General features: G+C 37.5%; 1 protein-coding gene across 1 annotated transcript in view; it reads right to left on the minus strand.

Moving 5' to 3' along the window:
- Positions 1 to 2447: 2447 nt before the first annotated feature.
- Positions 2448 to 19922, minus strand: part of LOC118888704 (charged multivesicular body protein 1b-2) — a 41864-nt gene continuing 24389 nt past the window's right edge. The window contains exons 3-8 of the mRNA XM_036840075.1: positions 17668 to 17814; positions 17216 to 17284; positions 17023 to 17130; positions 13755 to 13798; positions 3512 to 3584; positions 2448 to 3100 (exon numbers count right to left, since the gene is read on the minus strand). Of these exons, the coding sequence (XP_036695970.1) occupies positions 3056 to 3100; positions 3512 to 3584; positions 13755 to 13798; positions 17023 to 17130; positions 17216 to 17284; positions 17668 to 17814 (486 nt within the window). The 3' untranslated portion in view covers positions 2448 to 3055. The remainder of the gene's footprint in view (positions 3101 to 3511; positions 3585 to 13754; positions 13799 to 17022; positions 17131 to 17215; positions 17285 to 17667; positions 17815 to 19922) is intronic.

The following is a 19922-nucleotide window of genomic DNA, read 5'->3' on the forward strand; positions in this document are numbered from 1 at the left end:
AAAAAAAAGCTACAATTCCCACCAGTGGAAAATAAGAAAACTCTATTTCATAGATAGTTTAGTCTGTAATAATCTCTTCTATGCTTCTCTGGGATGTTCCAAATGTAAATAAATAAACTTACCCTTTAAGTAGAAAAGACAAAGCATCAATGATAAACAAAATGGAAGATTACCACATTGAAGTCACATCATATAGTCAAATTATGAATTACCAAGAAAGTTAAATAGGTTTAACCCAAACATAGCAAAAGAGTAATTTCTCATTTCATTAACCAGTGAAAATAATCTTCATTTATACATGCTCTCTTTTACAATAGGAAACATCATATATGAATGGTGAGTACTTAGCAAAAAAACGAATCGACAGAAAAAGGATTAATCTCCAAAATATATAAACAGCTCATGCAGCTCAATATTAAAAAAAAACAAACAACCCAATCCAAAACTGGGCAGAAGACCTAAATAGACATTTCTCCAAAGAAGACATACAGATGGCCAAGAAGCACATGAAAAGCTGCTCAACATCACTAATTATTAGAGAAATGCAAATCAAAACTACAGTGAGGTATCACCTCACACCAGTTAGAATGGGCATCATCAGAAAATCTACAAACAACAAATGCTTGAGAGGGTGTGGAGAAAAGGGAACCCTCTTGCACTGTTGGTGGGAATGTAAATTGATAGAGCCACTATGGAGAACAGTATGGAGGTTCCTTAAAAAACTAAAAATAGAATTACCATATGACCCAGCAATCCCACGACTGGGCATATACCCAGAGAAAACCATAATTCAAAAAGACACATGCACCCCAATGTTCATTGCAGCACTATTTACAATAGGCAGGTCATGGAAGCAACCTAAATGCCCATCAACAGACGAATGGATAAAGAAGATGTGGTACATATATACAATGGAATATTACTCAGCCATAAAAAAGAACAAAACTGGGTCATTTGTAGAGACATGGATGGATCTAGAGACTGTCATACAGAGTGAAGTAAGTCAGAAAGAGAAAAAACAAATATCGTATATTAACGCGTATATGTGGAACCTAGAAAAATGGTACAGATGAACCGGTTTGCAGGGCAGAAATAGAGACACAGATGTAGAGAACAAACGTATGGACACGAAGGGGGGAAAGCGGCGGGGGGTGGGGGTGGCAGTGTGATGAATTGGGAGATTGGGATTGACATATATACACTAATATGTATAAAATGGATAACTAATAAGAACCTGCTGTATAAAAAAGTAAATAAAATTAAATTAAAAAATTGAAAAAAAAGAGCCTCCATAATTGCACTTTGAACGAAGATTACCTAAACAGATGTGCTCTTTTTTTTTTTTTTCAGATGTGCTCTTAATAGAATTTCATGAAATATTGGCATTCTTTCATGGATCAATCATACATTAAGTAAGGAAAAACACCTTACCTACTTAACCTAGATTAGTAGTACACTTTCTAAAATGTAACTTGGTCACTTCTCCACATCTGAGACTGCTACATCAGAAAAGTGCAGGCACATGTTAATTTGTTCATTTTAGTTGGGTAAAATATAGATATTCCTGGGGAGATGGCAAGTAGTACAGCTGGTCATCAAATACTTTCTCCCAAGAATCCTGGCCTTCCAGAGTCTAGTCTTCTTTACAATCTTATGAGTTTTCTGCCCACCCTGTATGTTATGTTCCCAACCTCCATTAGGCTGGAAGTTATTTGCTTAGCTAGGCAAAACATTTGATTCCAATTTATTTATTTTCCACTTCATTTCCTCCAGTTATGAGAGTTGTTTAAGATAAAAGAATGAACACATTCAACCAGGACTTATAGTACAGTTGACCCCTGAACAACACAGGTTTGAATTGTGTGGGTCCATTTATACACAGATTTTTTTCAATAAATACTATAGTACTACACAACCTGTGTTTTGTTGAATCTGCGAATGTGGAACCACAGATACAGAGGGCCAACTATAAAGTTATACACAGATTTTCAACTGCAAAGGGGGCTTGAAACCCATAACCTCTACGTTGTTCAAGGATCAACAATAGTTGTAACTTGAGTTGGTTCAATTTCGTTTTGTTATTTTTTGTTGGTTGGTTTAAAAACACAGGCCAAGATTTTTGAAAACCAATCAACAATTCTGTGAGAAATGTAAATGATATTAAGGCCATGCAAATTAATCTCCTTTTAAAATACAACCTAACAAGGGTTGAGTGCAAATTGGGGAATCATTAAAATATGTTTCACTTTCATTTGAAAGTATGAAACGTTGAATTTCTCAGAGAGTCTTAACAGTGATACTTACCAAAGAGAAAAATATTTAATGAGCAAACCTTAATTTCTTTGATTTAATTTTGCAGATTTTTTATCAATGAAAAAATTTTTTATTTAAGGAATTCAATTAATAGTCATTAAATTACTAGGTAAAGATTCTCATAGTAATCTAAATTTAAAAGTTGATGAATACAGATTAAAAGTCAACTGAATTTCTGCTTGAATAGCAAAAACAAACAAACATAAAACACAAAAAGTAGCATTGTCCATTGTATGACGCTAAATGAGGTGTTTTTGGTTATGTAAACATATTAAGTAAACATATTTTCCCTGCTTTTATTTTTATGCATCACATGTGAATGTAGACAGAGATTTAAAACTACCTTGAGTTAAAAAAAAATCAAAACTTTTATTCTATATTTTATTCTGTATAAAGTACTTTATTCTGTAGTACTTTGGTCCTAGATTTTTTAATGTAATTTTTGAGGAAGATATTTCATATACAACAAGTTAATGCTAGCTCAGCCTAAAACACCTACAAAAAACCGTCTCTCGCACTTTTCAACATAATATACAAAACTGTAAAATCTGTCAAGGTGGAAACTCTCTGGAATTAAAGTACTGGAAAGTACAGCAAGGTAAAAGAAAGCATTATATACAAATAGTGTTAAGCATTCTGTAATGTATGGCATTCTTAGTGTAATTGGAGTGAAACTTATCTATACATACACATAAAATATTTCAGAAGCCAGTGAAGTAAACAAAAGCGCCAGTTCTTTAAGTTACACTTGATCACGTAGACGAGCAAGTCTCTGTGATAGTTCATCCTGGAGAAAGCAAAGATTAAAAGTCACAGGGCTGTGACAAATATAAATCACTAATATTTTAAAAAGCTCATATTCAAATAAGATTTAAAATCTTGTCTCAAAAATTCACACAAAAATATTAAGAATTTACTTTTCTTAAACATTTCAAAATAAATGGAGAACTTAATAGAGCAGAAGGCTATGAAGGGGAACAAATTCAATCGCTAAATGAAATATGCATGCAATGTCCATCATTAAGGAGTTAAAGGCTAATTACACTTTGCTTATTTACGATGATGTCATACTATAGTAGAAAAATACTTTTTATAATAGATAAAAGGAGAATATATTTGCTTATATATAAATATAAATACACATATATTTAATTCATTCATCAAGTTCATACAAATCAAGATAAAATCCAACTTCTACCTGTTCCATGGAAGTAACACTTGTGCCAAAAGAACCTGTTTGACCTTGTGGTAGTTCCATACTGAGATCAAGGCTACAATTTTAAAATAATTAACATAAATGAATGTTAATATAAGCATTTTGCTCCTTATCTAATTATAACAAGCTTATAATTGTTATTATAAATAACAAAACAAAAATTACAAAAACATGCTTATTGCAAATTTGAATATTCTACCTAGCATTTTACCTTAATTTAAATAAACATACTACCGGTTCAATTTTATAGATGCAAATAGAACTTAAAAATAGTCTGGGGACTTCCCTGGTGGTGCAGTGGTTAAGAATCCGCCTGCCAGTGCAGGGGACATGGGTTTGATCCCTGGTCCTGGAATATCCCACATGCAGCGGAGCAACTAAGCCCGTGTGACACAACTACTGAGCCTGCGCTCTAGAGCCCACATGCCCAGAGCCGGCGCTCCACAACAAGAGAAGCCACCGCAATGAGAAGCCCTCGCACTGCAATGAAGAGTAGCCCCCCCCCCCACGCCACAACTACAGAAAGCCCGTGCACAGCACAAAGACCCAATGCAGTCAAAAATAAATAAATGAATTAATTAAAAAAATACATATTCTGAATGTCCACCTTAGGATAAATTAATTACTAATTTTAAAGAGTTTTTGTTGAGCCCTAGTGGCAACCCCATGTGGATGATAATCTTATGATAGAAAAGTGAATAAAATATAGGATAATGATCTGGTCATCTGAACAAAAAGAAAGACCAAAACACTGGTTATCCAATGTACTGAATTTACTGGAGATTACTATATGTCTTCTACTGTAAAGAAAATTAATGTGCCAAAAAAAGATAAAACAGGCTAGACATATGTAGCCTCAGGATCAATATCCATATCTAACATTTGAGCTAACTTCAAGTTCAGTGTTTAGATCCTGAGCTACCCTTGCTAGAAATCATTACTTGCATCTACCCATATAACTGAAGTTTAGAAAAGTTAAGTATGCTTGCCCAAGATCACTCTAGTGACAGATAGGATTCAAATCCAGGTTTGTCTCCTTCCAAGTCCACGATTTTAATCTCCATTATAACTACTCCTGTAGGATACAAACTACTCTTTCTGCCTGTCTCTAGACGAGTGTATGCCAACTCCAGTTTGAAAACACTACAGTGAATACAGTAACTTCATCATTAGGAGATTCTAGAGACAAACTGTTATTTAAAAGGTAAAGATATGGTATACTAAAATTTTGCTATACTAAAACAGAATTTTGCTATACTTAAACATCTATAAGGATGGGTATTTCGACATCAATGGTTCTACTTATTTCTACTGCTCCAGTCACCACCCATTATTGACAGAAATAATCACTCGATTTTGGCTCCCTACACTCAAGGAACATTTGTCAATGTATGGAGACATTTTTGGCTGTCACACCTGGGGGGAGGGGTGATATTACTTGTGGGTAGATGCCAGGGACACTACTAAACATCCTACATACATAGGACAGCCCCTAGGATTATTAGCCCAAAATGTCAACAGTGTCAAGTTTGAGAAATCCTATTCTAAATCTTATAAAAAAGTTGTCTTCTGAACTTGATTTCCACTGAGAGTCAGTAAGGCTGTGATACGGCAATATTCGTTTTACAAGACCTCCCTTGCTCTATTTTCAAGCCCAATCTTCTTATTTCGTCTTTGGTACAAACAGAAACAAGTTCTTAGCCTCATATTAATAAAATGGAGTCTTCTTACACATGCCTTAGTCTCTCCTATAATACTTAAAAATCATCCTTCTTACTAACTCCTTGTTGGTATATGGGCTCTATTAGGATACTAACAAAGCAAAATAGTATACCACCTACCCTCCGGCCCTGTTCTCAAATATTGCAAACCTGATTTATTAACCTAGGTTTTAATTCACTAATGAGAGATACATCAGTGAACTAAAGAGCTGATAACTAATTAAGTTCTTTCTAATTAAGCATTAGTTTCGACACTAGAATAATATTCATCAACTCTATTTTCCAGGTGTCTTCAAGAACCTTATTTCAACCTATTACTCTACCTTTGAAGATAAAGCATAAAACTTTAGTATCACCCAGTTGTAATCCTTATCTTTGAAAAAAATATTTTTAATTATTTACTATAATGTTCTCTTGAACTAAGTAAAATACCAGAGAATACTGATATAACAAGACTTCTGTAGCACAGATAATATTACAGTCAAGTCATTCCCCTCAAACATGAAGAGCCTAAAATAAATAGCCTAACAGATACCCTATTTCTAATAGCTGTGCCAGAAAGGGTGTTAATTATTTACTTTTTTAAACAACAAATAACCATCTGCAACAATGAAATGTTGCCATCTTTTGAACTCCTTGGACGTTTTGCACATATTGCTCAGTTTGCAGGACTCAAACTGGGTTTAAGACTTAATGGCCTGGGGAGGAGAGAAGATGGCGGAATAGTAAGACACGGAGATCACCTTCCTTCCCACAGATACAGTAGAAATACATCTACACGTGGAACTGCTCCTACAGAACACCCACTGAACGCTGGCAGAAAAAGTCAGACCTCCCAAAAGGCAAGAAACTCCCCCCCGTGCTTGGGTAGGGCAAAAGAAAAAAGAAATAACAGAGACAAAAGAATAGGGACGGCACCTGCACCAGTGGGAGGGAGCTGTGAAGGAGGAAAGGTTTCCACGCACTAGGAAGCCCCTTCGCGGGCAGAGACTGCGGGTGGCAGAGGGGGGAAGCTTCGGAGCCACAGAGGAGAGCGCAGCCACAGGGGTGCGGAGGGCAAAGCGGAGAGGTTCCCGCACGGAGGAGCGGTGCCGACCAGCACTCACCAGCCCGAGAGGCTTGTCTGCTCCCCCGCCGGGGCGGGCGGGGGCTGGGAGCTGAGGCTCGGGCTTCGGTCGGATCGCAGGGAGAGGACTGGGGTTGGCGGCGTGAACACAGCCTGAAGGGGTTAGCGCACCACGGCTAGCCGGGAGGGAGTCCGGGAAAAAGTCTGCAGCTGCCGAAGAGGCAAGAGACTTTTTCTTCCCTCTTTGTTTCCTGGTGCGCGAGGAGAGGGGATTCAGAGCGCCGCCTAAACGAACTCCAGAGAAGGGCGCGAGCCGCGGCTATCAGCGCAGACCCCATAGCAACAGGGGCGCAGAGGAAAAAACGGAGAGACTCCCGCACAGAGGCTCGGCACCGAGCAGCGCCCACCAGCCCGAGAGGCTTGTCTGCTCCCCCGCCGGGGCGGGCGGGGCTGGGAGCTGAGGCTCGGCTTCGGTCGGATCGCAGGGAGAGGACTGGGGCTGGCGGCGTGAACACAGCCTGAAGGGGTTGGCGCACCACAGCTGGCCAGGAGGGAGACCGGGAAAAGGTCTGCAGCTGCCGAAGAGGCAAGAGACTTTTTCTTGCCTCTTTGTTTCGCTGTGCGCAAAGAGAGGGGATTCAGAGCGCTGCCTAAACGAACTCCAGAGAAGGGCGCGAGCCGCGGCGATCAGCGCGGACCCCAGAGACGGGCATGAGACGCTGGGGCTGCTGCTGCCGCCTCCAAAAAGCCTGTGTGCGAGCACAGGTCACTCTCCACACCGCCCCTCCCGGGAGCCTGTGCAGCCCGCCACTGCCAGGGTCCCGTGATCCGGGGACAAGTTCCCCGGGAGAACACACGGCGCAACTCAGGCTGCTGCGACGTCACGCCGGCCTCTGACGCCGCAGGCTCGCCCCGCCTCCTCTGCACCCCTCCCTCCCCGCAGCCTAGGTGAGCCAGAGCCCCCGAAGCAGCTGCTCCTTTAACCCCGTCCTGTCTGGGTGGGGAATAGACGCCCTCAGGCGACCTACACGCAGAGGCGGGTCCAAATCCAAAGCTGAACCCCAGGAGCTGTGCGAACAGGGAAGAGAAGGGGAAATCTCTCCCAGCAGCCTCAGAAGCAGCGGATTAAAACTCCACAAACAACTTGATGTGCCTGCATCTGTTGAATACCTGAATAGACAACGAATCATCCCAAATTCAGGAGGTGGACTTTGGGAGCAGGATATATTAATTTTTCCCCTTTTCCTTTTTTTTGTGAGTGTATATGTATATGCTTCTGGGTGAGATTTTGTCTGTATAGCTTTGCTTTACAATAGCTTTAATTTACTTCACTATATTATAGCCTCTTTCTTTCTTTCTTTCTATTTTTTCTCACTTTTACTCTGAGCCGTGTGGACGAAAGACTCTTGGTGCTCCAACCAGGCATCAGGGCCGTGCCTCTGAGGTGGGAGAGCCAACTTCAGGACACTGGTCCACAAGAGACCTCCCAGCTCCACGTAATACCAAACGGCAAAAATCTCTCAGAGATCTCCATCTCAACATCAAGACCCAGCTTCACTCAACGACCAGCAAGCTACAGGGCTGGACACCCTATGCCAAACAACTAGCAAGACAGGAACACAGCCCCATCCATTAGCAGAGAGGCTGCCTAAAATCATAATAAGGCCACAGACACCCCAAAATACACCACCAGACGTGGACGTGCCCACCAGAAAGACAAGATCCAGCCTCATCCACCAGAGCTCAGGCACTAGTTCCCTCCACCAGGAAGCCTACACAACCCACTGAACCAAACTTAGCCACTGGGGACAGATACCAAAAACAACGGGAACTACAAACCTGCAGCTTGTGAAAAGGAGACCCCAAACACAGTAAGATAAGCAAAATGAGACGACAGAAAAACACACAGCAGATGAAGGAGCAGGGTCAAAATACACCAGACTTAACAAATGAAGAGGAAATAGGTAGTCTACCTGAAAAAGAATTCAGAATAATGATAGTAAGGATGATCCAAAATCTGGGAAATAGAATAGACAAAATGCAAGAAACATTTAACAAGGACGTAGAAGAACTAAAGAGGAACCAAGCAATGATGAAAAACACAATAAATGAAATTAAAAATACTCTAGATGGGATCAATAGCAGAATAACTGAGGCAGAAGAAAGGATAAGTGACCTGGAAGATAAAATGGTGGAAATAACTACTACAGAGCAGGATAAAGAAAAAAGAATGAAAAGAACTGAGGACAGTCTCAGAGACCTCTGGGACAACATTAAACGCACCAACATTCGAATTGTAGGGGTCCCAGAAGAAGAAGAGAAAAAGAAAGGGACTGAGAAAATATTTGAAGAGATTATAGTTGAAAACTTCCCTAATATGGGAAAGGAAATAGTTAATCAAGTCCTGGAAGCACAGAGAGTCCCATACAGGATAAACCCAAGGAGAAACACGCTAAGACACATACTAATCAAACTGTCAAAAATTAAATATAAGGAAAACATATTAAAGGCAGCAAGGGAAAAAAAACAAATAACACACAAGGGAATCCCCATAAGGTTAACATCTGATCTTTCAGCAGAAACTCTGCAAGCCAGAAGGGAGTGGCAGGATATACTTAAAGTGATGAAGGAGAAAAGCCTACAACCAAGATTACTCTACCCAGCAAGGATCTCATTCAGATTCGATGGAGAAATTAAAACCTTTACAGACAAGCAAAAGCTGAGAGAGTACAGCACCACCAAACCAGCTTTACAACAAATGCTAAAGGAACTTCTCTAGGCAAGAAACACAAGAGAAGGAAAACACCTACAATAACAAACCCAAAAGATTTAAGAAAATGGGAATAGGAACATACATATCGATAATTACCTTGAATGTAAATGGATTAAATGCTCCCACCAAAAGACACAGGCTGGCTGAATGGATACAAAAACAAGACCCATATATATGCTGTCTACAAGAGACCCACTTCAGACCTAGAGACACATACAGACTGAAAGTGAGGGGATGGAAAAAGATATTCCATGCAAATGGAAATCAAAAGAAAGCTGGAGTAGCAATTCTCATATCAGACAAAATAGACTTTAAAATAAAGACTATTACAAGAGACAAAGAAGGACACTATATAATGATCAAGGGATCGATCCAAGAGGAAGGTATAACAATTGTAAATATTTATGCACCCAACATAGGAGCACCTCAATACATAAGGCAAATACTAACAGCCATAAAAGGGGAAATCGACAGCAACACAATCATAGTAGGGGACTTTAACACCCCACTTTCACCAATGGACAGATCATCCAAAATGAAAATAAATAAGGAAACACAAGCTTTGAATGATACATTAAACAAGATGGACTTAATTGATATTTATAGGACATTCCACCCAAAAACAACAGAATACACATTTTTCTCAAGTGCTCATGGAACATTCTCCAGGATAGATCATATCTTGGGTCACAAATCAAGCCTTGGTAAATTTAAGAAAATTGAAATCGTATCAAGTATCTTTTCCGACCACAACGCTATGAGACTAGATATCAATTACAGGAAAAGATCTGTAAAAAATACAAACACATGGAGGCTACAAAATACATTACTTAATAACGAAGTGATTATTGAAGAAATCAAACGGGAAATCAAAAAATACCTAGAAACAAATGACAATGGAGATACGACGACCCAAAACCTATGGGACGCAGCAAAAGCAGTGCTAAGAGGGAAGTTTATAGCAATACAAGCCTACCTCAAGAAACAGGAAACATCTCAAATAAACAACCTAACCTTGCACCTAAAGCAATTAGAGAAAGAAGAACAAAAATACCCCAAAGCCAGCAGAAGGAAAGAAATTATAAAGATCAGGTCAGAAATAAATGAAAAAGAAATGAAGGAAACAATAGCAAAAATCAATGAAACTAAAAGCTGGTTCTTTGAGAAGATAAACAAAATTGATAAACCATTAGCCAGACTCATCAAGAGAAAAAGGGAGAAGACTCAGATCAATAGAATTAGAAATGAAAAAGGAGAAGTAACCACTGACACTGCAGAAATACAAAAGATCATGAGAGATTACTACAAGCAACTCTATGCCAATAAAATGGACAACCTGGAAGAAATGGACAGATTCTTAGAAATGCACAAACTGCCGAGACGGAACCAGGAAGAAATAGAAAATATGAACAGACCAATCACAAGCACTGAAATTGAAACTGTGATTAAAAACCTTCCAACAAACAAAAGCCCAGGACCAGATGGCTTCACAGGTGAATTCTATCAAACATTTAGAGAAGAGCTAACACCTATCCTTCTCAAACTCTTCCAAAATATTGCAGAGGGAGGAACACTCCCAAACTCATTCTACGAGGCCACCATCACCCTGAAACCAAAACCAGACAAAGATGTCACAAAGAAAGAAAACTACAGGCCAATATCACTGAGGAACATAGATGCAAAAATCCTCAACAAAATACTAGCAAACAGAATCCAACAGCACATTAAAAGGATCATACACCATGATCAAGTGGGGTTTATTCCAGGAATGCAAGGATTCTTCAATATACGCAAGTCAATCAATGTGATACACCATATTAACAAATTGAAGGAGAAAAACCATATGATCATCTCAATAGATGCAGAGAAAGCTTTCGACAAAATTCAACACCCATTTATGATAAAAGCCCTGCAGAAAGTAGGCATAGAGGGAACTTTCCTCAACATAATAAAGGCCATATATGACAAACCCACAGCCAACATTGTCCTCAATGGTGAAAAACTGAAACCGTTTCCACTAAGATCAGGGACAAGACAAGGTTGCCCACTCTCACCACTATTATTCAACATAGTTTTGGAAGTGTTAGCCACAGCAATCAGAGAAGACAAAGAAATAAAAGGAATCCAAATCGGAAAAGAAGAAGTAAAGCTGTCACTATTTGCAGATGACATGATACTATACATAGAGAATCCTAAAGATGCTACCAGAAAACTCCTAGAGCTAATCAATGAATTTGGTAAAGTAGCAGGATACAAAATTAATGCACAGAAATCTCTTGCATTTCTATACACTAATGATGAAAAATCTGAAAGTGAAATTAAGAAAACACTCCCGTTTACCATTGCAACAAAAAGAATAAAATATCTAGGAATAAACCTACCTAAGGAGACAAAAGACCTGTATGCAGAAAATTATAAGACACTGATGAAAGAAATTAAAGATGATACAAATAGATGGAGAGATATACCATATTCCTGGATTGGAAGAATCAACATTGTGAAAATGACTCTACTACCCAAAGCAATCTACAGATTCAATGCAATCCCTTTCAAACTACCACTGGCATTTTTCACAGAACTAGAACAAAAAATTTCACAATTTGTATGGAAACACAAAAGACCCCGAATAGCCAAAGCAAACTTGAGAACGAAAAATGGAGCTGGGGGAATCAGGCTCCCTGACTTCAGACTATATTACAAAGCTTCAGTAATCAAGACAGTTTGGTACTGGCACAAAAACAGAAATATAGATCAATGGAAAAGGATAGAAAGCCCAGAGATAAACCCACGCACATATGGTCACCTTATCTTTGATAAAGGAGGCAAGCATATACAGTGGAGAAAAGACAGTCTCTTCAATTAGTGGTGCTGGGAAAATTGGACAGGTACATGTAAAAGTATGAAATTAGAACACTCCCTGACACCATGCACAAAAATAAACTCAAAATGGATTAAAGACCTAAGTGTAAGGGCAGACACTATCAAACTCTTAGAGGAAAACATAGGCAGAACACTCTATGACATACATCACAGCAAGATTCTTTTTGACCCAGCTCCCAGAGAAATGGAAATAAGAACACAAATAAACAAATGGGACCTAATGAAACTTAAAAGCTTTTGCACAGCAAAGGAAACCATAAACAAGACCAAAAGACAACCATCAGAATGGGAGAAAATATTTGCAAATGAAGCAACTGACAAAGGATTAATCTCCAAGATTTACAAGCAGCTCATGCAGCTCAATAACAAAAAAACGAACAACCCAATCCAAAAATGGGCAGAAGACCTAAATAGACATTTCTCCAAAGAAGATATACAGATGGCCTACAGACACATGAAAGAATGCTCAACATCATTAATCATTAGAGAAATGCAAATCAAAACTACAATGAGATATCATCTCACACCGGTCAGAATGGCCATCATCAAAAAATCTAGAAACAATAAATGCTGGAGAGGGTGTGGAGGAAAGGGAACACTCTTGCACTGTTGGTGGGAATGTAAATTGATACAGCCACTATGGAGAACAGTATGGAGGTTCCTTAAAAAACTACAAATAGAACTACCATATGACCCAGCAATCCCACTACTGGGCATATACCCTGAGAAAACCATAGTTCAAAAAGAGTCATGTACCAAAATGTTCATTGCAGCTCTATTTACAATAGGCAGGACATGGAAGCAACCTAAATGTCCATCGACAGATGAATGGATAAAGAAGATGTGGCACATATATACAATGGAATATTACTCAGCCATAAAAAGAAATGAAATGGAGGTATTTGTAATGAGGTGGATGGAGTTAGAGTCTGTCATACAGAGTGAAGTAAGTCAGAAAGAGAAAAACAAATACAGTATGCTAACACATATATACGGAATCTAAGGGGAAAAAAAAAAAAAAAAAGGCCAAGAAGAACCTAGTGGCAAGACGGGAATAAAGACACAGACCTACTAGAGAATGGACTTGAGGATATGGGGAGGGGGTGGGGTGAGATGTGACAGGGTGAGAGAGTGTCATGGACATATATACACTACCAAATGTAAAATAGATAGCTAGTGGGAAGCAGCCACATAGCACAGGGAGATCAGCTCGGTGCTTTGTGACCACCTAGAGGGGTGGGATGGGGAGGGTGGGAGGGAGGGAGATGCAAGAGGGAAGAGAAATGGGAACATATTGTATATGTATAACTGATTCACTTTGTTATAAAGCAGAAGCTAACACACCATTGTAAGGCAATTATACTTCAATAAAGATGTTTAAAAAAAAAAAAAAAAAGACTTAATGGCCTGATCATAGTAGAATTCTTTTGGAAGATCCTATTAAAAAAAATTAAACATTTGATATATGCTGAACACAGACAGTACAGGGGAAACTTTTTAAACACTCCTGCCTCCCTCAGTCACCTTCATTTCTTATCACACACTAACCGAATCTATCTCCAGAGATTTTTAAGAAAATACTAAGATGATTGGAACAAAGTCACATTTTTATGTGCATGACAAAGAGCTGGATGTTCCAAAGGTCCTTGAAGCACTAAATTCTAGGATCAAAAACCTAACTCTGACCATTGGTGGTAAAGACAAATATTTTTTCCACATCACATAATTGTAGGACTTGTAGATATTAAATCAAGATTATTCAAAAGCATCTGAATAATTTCTTACCCAGCTTCATCTGCCATTTCTTGAAGCAGCATATCCACCTGGTTCTAGAATAAAAAAATGAGAATTTGTATTTGAATGGTATTTGCTTTTTGGGTAGATTTTGTTTCTGACCTAGGTTTAAAAAGGGGGAACTGACCTACAGTTTTTAAAAGAAAGTTAAAAAAATTTTTTTTACCACCAGAGGGAGCTGAATTATCTCATAAAATGATTTATTTATGAATAATGTTAAATTATAAAGCCTTAAACTATGAGGGTATGTGAAAAATATTCACAGTGATATTCACATATAATTTGAGTCTGAGTAATGTAGCTCTCTAATGGAGCAAACCAACTTTGCTCGTATTTAAAATGTAATAGATTTAAATTTTAGATTAATCATAACTGTCCTTTCTGCTAGTTGATGCAAATTTGATATTAAGCTTTTCAAAGTATCTAGAGATGAATAAAATATAAGTATTGAGATATTTACAACAGTACAGGAGTTCTCAGGGAATAGAGTCCAATTAATTTAAAAAAACTTGTTTTTAACTTATTTAAAATATTTTGAACATACAGGTAGGAGCTCTAAGATGTAGTTACAGCTCTACCACAAGGTGCCAAATTTTAAGCAAACCTCTAATAATGCTGTTGGGCCTTAGTCTCTCTTGTCTTTCATTCACCTTCAAAATATAAAGAAGTTCAGAAAATAATAGATCAAATACTTCTGTGCATTTAGATTGTGTTGTTTTTACTTCATATCTAAAATATCATTGTGTTTCTAAAATTTACTTAAATGGCATTATACTAAGTATACTATTCTGCAACTTGTTTTTTTAATTCAACCTTATAAGATCTAATTATATTGAGATCTAGAGCTCTAGTTCATTAACTTTCACTCCTGTATAGTACTGTAATATAAAATACTCTCAATTGTATTTATCCATTTTATTTCTGGACATTTAGACATTTTCCCCTAATTTCTCCTGATTATAGACAATAGTGCAATGAACATTCTTATGTAGAAGTATGTTTATACACATGTAGGTTTTTTGTGTATAAATTTAAAAATAGAAGTACTAGGTTATAGGTCACATGCATTTTCATATACTCTGATTTATTCAACAAATATTAACTGAGCACCTACTTTATGCCAGATATCATTTTAAGTGCTAGGGATACATCAGTAAACAAAAATAATTAAAAATATCTCTGCCTTCATTAAGCTTACATTCTAGTGTGTGCACATGAAAGGGAGGGGCAAATAAAAACTTTTTAAATTATGTGGTTTATTAGAAGGTGATATGTACAATGAAGAAAAATAAAGCAGGGATGGTAGATAGGGAGTACAGCACACGGTGGATGTGCCACTGGTGTACTTCTAAGTAGGATGATCATAAAAGAGCTCACTGAGAAAATGACATTTGAACAAAGAACTGAAGGAGATGGGGGAGTGGGCAATGAGGATGAGTGCAAGACAGATGAAGAATATTCAGGGAGAGGAACCTGCAAGTGAATGGCTTCGAGGAACAAATGTACATGGTGTGTTTGAGAAATAACAAAGAGGCCAATATCTTAGTAGAGTGATGAGCAATAATAGGAGATAAGGTCAGAGAAGCAGGATGAGGCAGATCCTAGAGGGCACAGTAGCCCACCATAAAGAATTTGGCTTTTATTTTGAGAGACATGTAGAGCCACTGAAGGGTTCTGAGCAGAAGAATGACATGATCTGACTTGTTTTATCAGGATTGCTCTGGCTGCTATGTTAAGAATGGACTGTAGATATTACTGCATTGTTTTTCCAAAGTGAATATGCCAATTTAAATTCTAATTACTCAATAGCAAGGTATGAGAATTTGGGCATCTAGCATGTCCATTTCTGTTGTAAATTTTGGTTGACTCTTTATGAAAAATGTTTTTTATATACTTGAATATCCCCAGCACCTAGCACAATACCTGAAACCGGAGAAGGTGCTTAACAAATGTTAGGTGAATGAATCTCAAGATTTTTCAGAGCTAAAAGGCATTTAGATATCATCAAATCCAACCCTACATTTTACAGCTATGAATACTGAGGCCCAAGGTAGTGAGTATCTTAAGGTCCCAAACTTAATTAGTGGCAGAGTAGGGATTAGAAATCCAAGTGTCCTGACTTCAAGTCATTTTTCCAGTCCCCTTGTTTTCCTAATCTTGACCATAAAATCACCTGGAAATCACCTAAGGTGCCTGAATAAGAATCAGAAACTCTAGGACAGTGCTTCTCAAAATCAGGGCATAAATATCACCTGTAAATCTTATTAAAATGATTCCAATTCAATATATCTGTGGATAGGGTCTGAGTTTCTGCATTCCTAATAAACTCCCAGATGATACAGATGTTCCTGATTTTTGCACCACGCTTTGGGGAAGCAAGGCTCTGGAGGAGGTATAAAAGTAATGGCTAAATATATGCTCTCTATAAGATATACACATGAATACTTTCTTCTTAACTCTAAAACCTGAATATAAGCTTGTTCTCTTATTATTTACCTCTTAGTGAAAGGTATCACCTTCAGTAAAATTTTGATGGATGGCTATTGATTTTTCTCCTAACCTATTTTGTAAATTATCCATATTATCATCTTATGTAGTGATAACAAGATTTTGTTTATTTGATGAACCATGTGATAGGTGCTGGGATCAAAAAGAAGAGTGATAACGATATAAATCTTCTCTTTTAATATTCAAGTTTCACAAAAACTTTATTTCTGGCTTATGTGACATCCAAACTAGTTTCAAATTTAATTTTCTCTGTAGCACATCTCTAAGTTGCAGATTCAACAACATCCTAGAAAACATCCTAGTTTTCTGAAAAATAATTGATCTTGTAATTTACTATTTGTTCATCTGTGATCTGTGCCTAATAACATACTTAAAGAGTAGGCAGGAAGCAGAATATCTGCAATGAGATGACTTAACTGGCGTTAGGATAATACCTAATACCCACTGGCCTCAGTGAGTCTCTAGTTCAATGCTTTTATCATCAAGGACCACTGGCAGCAGGGCAGAACCAAGTTCCATACTCTCTAGACATGTGACCTATAATAATTCTTAGAACTTCAAAACAAGATAGGAAATGTCATCTTCTAACATGTCCTTAGGAATCCAGGGTCAGAGCATAACGTCCTACTTGCATTTTGGGGATATACCATGGTTACTTCACATTCTAGAGATGATTTAGGTTCACAAAGCCATTATATTTTGAAGTTGGGTAATTTTTAAAAGTTAGTGTAAGTAGAGAAACTATTCTTACTTGTGGTGTTGTTAGGGTTGTAGTACTACTCATTGTGTCTTCCATTTGTTGCGTTTGAACATCCAGTGTTTCAAACTGCTGTTCAAATTTGTCCATCAGGGCAGAAATCTGCAAAAAGAAATATGGTCATAAGAAAAAACTTACTCTGAAAAGATACTATCTGAACATCAATTTATTTATTTATTTTTTTTACCTTTTCAAGGTTCATACTCCTCAATGTAGCATCCATAGACTTAACTACACCTGCCATGGACTTGGTTACCTATTGGGAGTATAAAAAAAAAGACTGAGAATCCTATAATATAAACAACCTCAAAATTTATGTAGTTTCTTATATTACTTGTAGATCATCTTATAAAATTTATCTACCGCTTCCTTAACAGTAAAAGTACGCTATGTATTTCTGGTCTAGGCATCGACTATCTTTTATCTTTGACTATTCATTGGAAGACAACTATTTAGACCTTAGCTGAAAAGCCACTGCCAAAATCATTTTCCTCACTAAGCATTTTGACTATCTTTCTCCTGCCCAGGAAGGCCAGTACCCTTGTAGCACTTTGCAGTAGATTTAGATTTCTGACAATTCTTAATACCTCCAATAACTTAAATCAAGAGTTCCTATTATTTACAGATATTAAGGCTTACCTTGCCCATTGTTACTGCAGTTTGAACTCTGGCTGCCACAGCATCAACCCTAGCACTCATTCTCAAGAAATTAATTGTTTGGTTCTTCTGGCGGATTGCATTTTCAGCATGTATTCTTGCAACTTCTGTATTGCCTTTCTGAATGGCCTGTTTTAAACAGAGCAAAAGTAGACAGTGAAGATAAACACCAAAAGTAAATATAGGGAGCTTAAGTACAGATATTTTAGAAAGAGGAAAACAATGCCCAACTAACATATTTTTAATATTTAAGAGCTTTTACAATTAGTATTTTTAGGAAATAAAAGGAGAATTTATAGTCCTTTAATTTTTTATTTATGATTAAAAGATATATACTCATTAACATTTTAAGAAATTAGAATATAAAGTTTAAAAATTTTCCCATAATCACTCAGCCATTACCACTATTACTATTTCAGTATAAAGTATTCAAAGTACATAAACCTATTTATTGAAATATTACAATATAAATTACAAGAGTACATGCATCAGAGCATACTGTTTTCTCACCTAATTAAAAATTTTTAAGTCAATAAATATATAACTACATCATCACTCTAAAGACTGTGTTGAAAGAAAAAAAAAAGACTGTGTTGTATGGATGTACCATTAATCAGGGCTTTCCTCGTATGTGGTACAAACACTACTGATAGTACATAAAATGATTTTAGATGTTACACAGACATAAGTATCTTCATTTTAAGCATGCATTTATTTAAATGTGTATCTGAAATGGATATAACTAGCACAGATCCATGCTTTCTGCTATACTGTAATAGCTATGGCCAGGTGTGAAGTTAAAAGTCAATTTAAAGAAAAATGTTAAATAGCTCAGATGGTACCCCAGTATAGCAAAATCGATAGAGTACATAAGTGACTGAAATTAGAGCACATGGTTCAATTAAGATCCCTGATTGCTGGGTATTTAGTTTGTTTCCAATTCTTCAATAATATAAACACCAATGTGATAAATACATTAGTATATGCAACCTCAAACACTTTCCAAGATTTTTTTCCTAGTTAACATCCATAACCACATATAGCTACAATTTTTTTCTCGTGATGAGAACTTTTAAGATCTCTTAGCATCTTTCAAATATACAATAAAGTATTATTAACTGTAGTCACCACGCTGCACATTATATCCCCAGGACTTATTTTATAACTGATAGCTTGTACCTTTCAGCCATCTTCACCCATTTCACACACACCCCCCACCTCCTTCCTCTGGCAACCACAAATCTATTCTCTTTATCCGTGAGTTTTTTTTTAGGATTCCACATAAGTTAGATCACATGGAATTTGCCTTTCTCTCTCTGACTTATTTCACTTAGCATAATATGCTCAAGGTCCATCCATGTTGTTGCAAATGGCAGGATTTCCTTCTTGTTTATGGGTGAATAATATTCGACTTTATATATATATATATTCCAAATTTTCTTTTTCCATTCATCCATTGATGGACACTTAGGTTGTTTTCATGTCTTTTTTAAAAAATTAATTTATTTTATTTATTTTTGGCTGCATTGGGTCTTCGTTGCAGTGTGCGGGCTTCTCATTGTGGTGGCTTGTCTTGTTGTGGAGCATGGGCTCTAGGCATGCAGGCTTCAGCAGTTGTGGTATGTGGGCTCAGTAGTTGTGGCTCACGGGCTCTAGAGCACAGGCTTGGTACTTGCGGCACATTGGCTTAGTTGCTCCGTAGCATGTGGGATCTTCCCGGACCAGGGCTTGAACCCATGCCCCCTGCATTTGCCGGTGGATTCTTAAGCACTGCGCCACCAGGGAAGCCCCTCATGTCTTGGTTATTGTAAATAATGCTGCGATGAACATGGGGGTGCATATATATTTTTGAGTTAGTGTTTTTGTTTCCTTCAGATAAATACCCAGAAGTGGAATTGCTGGACTATATGGTGGGTTCTAATTTTCATTTTTCAAGGAACCTCCATACTGTTTTCCATAGTGGCTGCACCAATTTATATTCCCACCAACAGTGCACAAGGGTTCCCTTTGCTCCACAACCTCTCCAACACTTTTTGCTTTTTGTCTTTTTGATGACAGTCATTCTAACAGGTGTGAAGTGATATCTTATTGTGTTTTGATTTGCATTTCTCTGATGATGAGTGATATTGAGAACATTTTCATGTACCTGTTGGCAAATTGGTATGTCTTTTTATGAAAGATGTATGTTCAGATCCTCTACACATTTTTAAATCAGATTGTTTGGTATTTTCCTTTTG

This window comes from Balaenoptera musculus, chromosome X (assembly GCF_009873245.2).
Source record: "Balaenoptera musculus isolate JJ_BM4_2016_0621 chromosome X, mBalMus1.pri.v3, whole genome shotgun sequence".
In the NCBI taxonomy this organism is placed as follows: Eukaryota; Metazoa; Chordata; class Mammalia; order Artiodactyla; family Balaenopteridae; genus Balaenoptera; species Balaenoptera musculus.